General features: G+C 38.9%; 1 protein-coding gene across 1 annotated transcript; it reads left to right on the top strand.

The window, feature by feature from the left end:
* The first annotated feature begins 278 nt into the window (after positions 1 to 278).
* Positions 279 to 5,915, top strand: LOC116176948. The gene is made up of 2 exons (XM_031495791.1): positions 279 to 903; positions 2,596 to 5,915. The coding sequence occupies exons 1-2, from the start codon at positions 543 to 545 to the stop codon at positions 5,715 to 5,717; spliced, it is 3,483 nt and encodes a 1,160-aa protein (XP_031351651.1). The 5' UTR covers positions 279 to 542; the 3' UTR covers positions 5,718 to 5,915.
* Positions 5,916 to 6,121: the final 206 nt, after the last annotated feature.

The following is a 6,121-nucleotide window of genomic DNA, read 5'->3' on the forward strand; positions in this document are numbered from 1 at the left end:
CGGGACTGCTTCATTCACGGAGAAAATGTTAGTTACAAACAACAAGTATGTGCACACACAAAGAACTCAGTAATTTCCACATATTAAAATAAAATGATCAAAATTTATATGAATGTTACTTCTGGTCAACATCGTGTAATCAAAACATAAACATATAAATTAAGCAAGCCTTACACCAAAAACGATTACACACAAGAGGATAACGGTATCAAATATGTGATTCTGCATTAAGGTTAAATCAAGTCAATTTCAAAAACAAAGATTGAAACTCACAAAAATATAAAATGGAGGCAAAGGAGTGTCAGAGACACTTAGAATTGATTAATTTTTAAATGTATATGAGATGGCATTGAGAATAAAGTTTTTTGACGTGACAGAAACAATTTTTATATAAAGACTTTTATTTCTACAACCGAACCGTTTAATTAATGCAAGACGGGTAGTTTTGTGTTAATATTGAACATTTGGCGACCGTGACACCCTGGAATAATTGTTTTCGATTGTTGTCTGCGATAAATTTGTTCAGGTATACATTGACAATCATGGATCAACCCAAAAGGCATCGTAGAGTACTCCGTACCACCTTCACTAAATCGGCGAAAGAATTAGAAGACTTTTTATCGGCGCCGGAAGGAAAGGCACGTTTAATCTCTGTATCGCTGGGTATTTTGAAACAGAAATATGATGATCTAAGAAGAATTGACAGTGATATATACCAGTCTCTATTGGAAAGTGATGGAAGTGAAGCAGAATTGCTGGCAGAGATGGATGGTAGTGAAGTTTACATTAGGAAATTCACTGACTTGAACGCACAAGCCGAGGATTTTCTACAGAAGCCGCGAGGAGAGCTAGGTGAAGAGGTAAACTCCGTAGCCTCGGAAAGTAATGTAGGAGGCAGATCAGGTAGACGCAAATTTAAGTTACCTACTCTAGAGCTTAAGAAATTTGACGGGAGTATTAGAAATTGGTTGCCCTTCTGGTCACAGTTTCAAAAGGTCCACAACGATACTGATATACATTTAAATGACAAAGTAGAATATCTGGTGCAAAGTACTTTGGTGGGTAGCAGGGCAAGGCAATTAGTTGATAGTTTTCCTGCCACTGGGGACAACTATGCTAAAATAGTGGACTGTTTAATTTCGAGATTCGGGCGGGACGATTTGCAGATAGAAGTATACGTGCGGGAGTTGCTAAAATTAGTGATAAATAATACTTCTTCGGACAATAAAGTAGATCTTTCTTTATTGTACGATAATCTAGAAGCTCAATTACGCGCGTTAGAAACTCTTGGTATAAAGTCCGATAAATATGCTGCAATGTTGTTTCCCTTAGTAGAGTCGTGTTTACCGTCAGAACTATTAAGAGTTTGGCAGCGTATACCCGATGTAGGTGCTTCTGTACATTTGGATGGTGTTTCCACTATAGAAAATCGACTTAAAAATCTTATGGAATTTTTGAAAAAGGAAGTTGATAATGAACAGCATATTTCTTTAGCGGTGGAAGGTTTTGATTTAGGTGGTGTGACTAAGAGAGATGTTAAACGGCCTAGCCAAAAATCACGCACAATAGTAGAAAAGTTTCCTACCGCGATGGATCTGATAAATTCAGAAATAACATCCAAATGTCTTTTTTGCCAAAATTCACACGACAGTACCGACTGCTTTAAGGCTCAAAAGTTAAGCTACGAGCAAAGAAGAGAGATTTTGGCTCAAAAAGGGGCCTGCTTTCGTTGCTTAAAATTGGGTCATCAAGCTAGGAAATGCCGAGGACATTTGAGTTGTATAATCTGTTGTAAATCTCATGTACCTTTAATGTGTCCGGCGCTGTCAATTAATAAGACAAAACCGGAAAATTTAGAGCGAAAGCAGATTAAAGATGAAACGTCAACTAAAGTAGATCAAACGCTTGCGAACAATTTAAATACGGGTACCCAGGTTTTTTTGCAGACGCTGCTTGTAAAAATGACTCATTTTGGTAAAACGAGATACGGGCGTGCATTGATAGATACTGGTTCGCAGAAATCATATATTTTGAAAGCGACAGTCAAACTTTTGGGATATCAGTCAAAAAGAAAAATTAGTCTCATTCATGGTCTATTCGGTGGAAGTGAGCTAACACAAAATCATGATTGCTATGATGTTAAATTAAATCACGATAATTATAGTTGTACCTTCGAGGCTCTAGACCAGAATGTTATTTGCAATAGTGTATCTTCTATATTTGATGGTCCTTGGATGGAAGAGCTGCGTAAATTAAATATTAAAATATCAGACGCGTGTGATTCTAATCCCATAGAATTGTTGATAGGATCTGATATCGCGGGTAAACTTTACACCGGGAAAAGACATATTTTGAACTGTGGCCTGGTAGCAGTAGAGACCCTACTAGGGTGGACTTTAATGGGAAAAGTACCAATCGAAAAGCCTAACACTTTCTCTATGACTTCTCTCTCTCTCTTTGTCAATAATGCATCTATTACTAACCTCTGGGAGCTCGATGTACTAGGGATCAATGATCCAATAGAAAGGAAAACTAGCGATGAAACAGCATTAGCGGCAAAAGAACTTTTTCTGGAGACTATTTCTGTTGACACAGATGGACGTTATGAAGTCAGGTTGCCATGGTTAGAGGGACATCCAGCGCTGCCTAGCAATTATTACATGGCGAAGAGGAGATTGGATAACACAATGAAGAAAATCATTAAGGATGGTTATTTCGAGGCGTATGATCAAGTATTTAAAGACTGGCTAACTGACAACATTATTGAAGAGGTGTTAGAGGATCAAGTGAACAAGTCGGCCCATTATCTACGGCCAGTGATTAAACCTAACAGCACAACGACAAAGATACGACCGGTTTTCGATGCGTCCGCCAGAGAAAAGGATAACCCTTCATTAAACCAATGTCTAGAAAAGGGGGTTAATTTAATTGAACTAATTCCGGCTATTTTGTTAAGGTTTAGACAGCAAAGACTTGGTGTAATTTCTGACATCAGTAAAGCTTTTCTACAGATCAGTATACATTCGGAGGACAGAGATTTTCTTAGATTCTTATGGTATGATAAGGAGAACAACCTCAAAGTGTTTCGTCATAGACGGGTGGTGTTTGGAATTACTAGTAGTCCTTTCTTGTTGGGAGCTTCGTTAGAATATCATCTGTCAAAATTTGTGAAGGAATATGACTCGAAATACGCTTTTGCCAAAGAAACTGCTAAGAAATTATCAAACAGCTTTTACGTAGATAACTGCGTTACTAGTGTTTCTAATGAAAGAGAATTGGAAACCTTTATCAAAGAAGCCATTATTATAATGACGGAAGGCAAATTCGACCTCAGAGGGTGGGAGTATACTCACCAAGTCCAAGAGGATGCCTCTAACGCTTACGCGGTGGTTCTGGGGGTAAAGTGGGACAAGTTGAATGATACTTTATCTATAAACCACGATGACGAAGACATCAAATCGCTCTTAAGCAAACCGGTAACTAGAAGATTAATGCTGTCACAAGCACAAAGGGTGTTTGATCCTATAGGTTATAGTTGTCCAGTTACATTGCTCCCAAAGTTGTGGTTACAGAAAACATGGAAAAAACAAATGAGGTGGGACGATAAAGTTGACGATGAACTGGAAACTCGTTTTCGTATCTGGGTACAAGAATCGATACCTCGTCTGGAGTTGATGGCCGCAGTAATTGGTGTTAGATTATATACTACCGTCAAGGAAAGCTTATACATGGAGATGGAACCTTTTTTCTGGAGTGACTCGACAACCGTATTGTCATGGGTGAGGAGACCCGAAGAGTGGTCTACATTTGTCTGGAACCGCGTGTCAGAAATACGAAAATTGTCTTGCAGTGAAAATTGGCACCACGTCCCCGGTAAATTGAATCCTGCTGACCTACCTTCACGAGGTTGTTCAGCCAAACAGTTACTTGAGTCAAAATGGTGGGAGGGACCACAATGGCTTTATCAAGACGTATCTATTGATCCTCAATCAGATTTAGATTACAATGAACAGGAGATCAATCAAGAGAGGAAGAAAAAATTGGTTACGACACTGATTAATGACGAGCAACCAAAAATGTCATCAAGTGATTGGCATTTCGATTATTTTTCTCATTATCAAAAAACCCTCCGTATGTGTGCATGGATATTACGATGCATTTACAATTTAAGAAATAAAGATCGACTCAAAGGTAACTTGAGTTCTGAAGAAATTAAACGAGCTGAAATATTTGTCCTACGAGTTGTGCAAAAGGAGTCTTTTTCAAATAATAACGATAAGAGACTATGTGGCATGGACATTTATAAAGACAAAAACGACCTAATTAGGTTGAAGTCACGGATTAGTAACCGAAACGATTGTCAAAATTTTCTATTTCCCATAGTTTTGCCAGCAAGGCATTTTTTGGTCAATCAGCTTATATTCCAAGAGCATTTAAGATCATGTCATAGTGGAGCACAGGGACTTATGAGTCAGTTACGTCAAAGGTATTGGATTCTAGGAGGACGACGAACTATAAAATCAGCAATTTCACGTTGTGTAGTGTGCAGGAGACAAAATGCCAAACCTTTTGTTGTGAGGACACCTCCTTTGCCAGTTGATCGTGTTCGGGATGCTAACGCGTTTGAAGTAACGGGTGTGGACTTAGCGGGGCCTTTATATCTGAAAACTGGAGAAAAGGTTTGGGTATGCCTCTTCACGTGTGCCGTATATCGTGCTGTACATCTTGAAATTTGTACTGCATTATCGGTGGTTAGTTTCATGCAGGCTTTAAGACGGTTTATTGCCCGACGGGGTCGTCCGAAGACTATATATAGTGACAATGGGACTAATTTTGTAGGCACTGAAAATGCTTTTTCGCGAGTAAACTTTGAAGAAATCGCAGAGAGCAGTGGTATTGAACGTATTCAATGGCGATTCAACCCACCTACGGCAGCGTGGTGGGGAGGTTTTTGGGAAAGACTTGTGGGAGTTTTAAAGCAGTTATTACGCAAAGTGTTGGGACGTTCTTCACTAGACTATGAAAGTTTAATGACAGTAATGTGTGATTGTGAAGCCGTGATCAATTCAAGGCCACTTATTTGTTCTGATGATGCAAAAGATTTAGTACCTTTAACGCCCATGATGTTCCTTAGAGATCAAGTAGAGAGTGGAGTTTCAGACTGTGATGAGGTTGATCAAAAGACTCTATCTAGGAAAGTTGTGTATCGGCAAAAATTGGTTGCTGATCTTCGACGAAGATTCCGCAATGAGTACTTAGGGCAGTTAAAATTATGGTTCAAGGGGCGATGTAACCGACAAGTTAGAGTGGGGGATATCGTGTTGGTTGGTAATGATAAAGACAAGCGAGTTAACTGGCCGCTTGGTCGAGTGGTAACCCTTCTTCCAGGAAAGGATGGCAATAAGCGACTTGTGAGAGTTATTACCGAAAGGGGACAACTTCTGAGACCTGTACAACGTTTGTACCCTCTGGAGTGCGCCGTCGATTTTACTCTAAATGAGGATAGAACGAATAACGACTCAGATATTTCTTCTCGAAGTCAGTGTGAAAATATTGAAGTGCCTATTTTTGAAAGTGTAATTGAGGACGATCACGCGAAAACGGGAGTGTCAAAAAGTAGAGTACCCGAAACGTACAAAAGTGATATACGTTACGTTACGCGGAGTGGACGGAAGATTAAAACACCTTCAAAATATTCAGAGTTTTATAGGATTTAAATTAATTCCTTTTCATATGTTAACTTTTATTTTCTGATTGTTTGTTCACGGTATCTCTGATTTCTTATGAGCCACATTTTTGTTAAAATTTTGCCTCAGGTGGGAGGATGTCAGAGACACTTAGAATTGATTAATTTTTAAATGTATATGAGATGGCATTGAGAATAAAGTTTTTTGACGTGACAGAAACAATTTTTATATAAAGACTTTTATTTCTACAACCGAACCGTTTAATTAATGCAAGACGGGTAGTTTTGTGTTAATATTGAACAGGAGTCTCACCGGGGAGAGCAGTGGTCTACTTACTGCTTACTTTCCGAAACCTCCATGCATCACGAGCATATGTAAGGTGTTCCCCTAGCGATCAGGAGATCAGAATGAGAATTTTGTAATCGCAGGAGAAA

This window comes from Photinus pyralis, unplaced genomic scaffold (assembly GCF_008802855.1).
Source record: "Photinus pyralis isolate 1611_PpyrPB1 unplaced genomic scaffold, Ppyr1.3 Ppyr1.4_LG7, whole genome shotgun sequence".
In the NCBI taxonomy this organism is placed as follows: Eukaryota; Metazoa; Arthropoda; class Insecta; order Coleoptera; family Lampyridae; genus Photinus; species Photinus pyralis.

What these genes read in the sequence shown, in the direction of transcription:
- LOC116176948 (XM_031495791.1), top strand. Translation starts at nt 543, where the DNA reads ATGGATCAACCCAAAAGGCATCGTAGAGTACTCCGTACCACCTTCACT. An exon ending in TAATGTAGGAGGCAGATCAG is followed by an intron (nt 904 to 2,595) that starts GTAGACGCAAAT and finishes CTGTTGACACAG; the next exon opens with ATGGACGTTATGAAGTCAGG.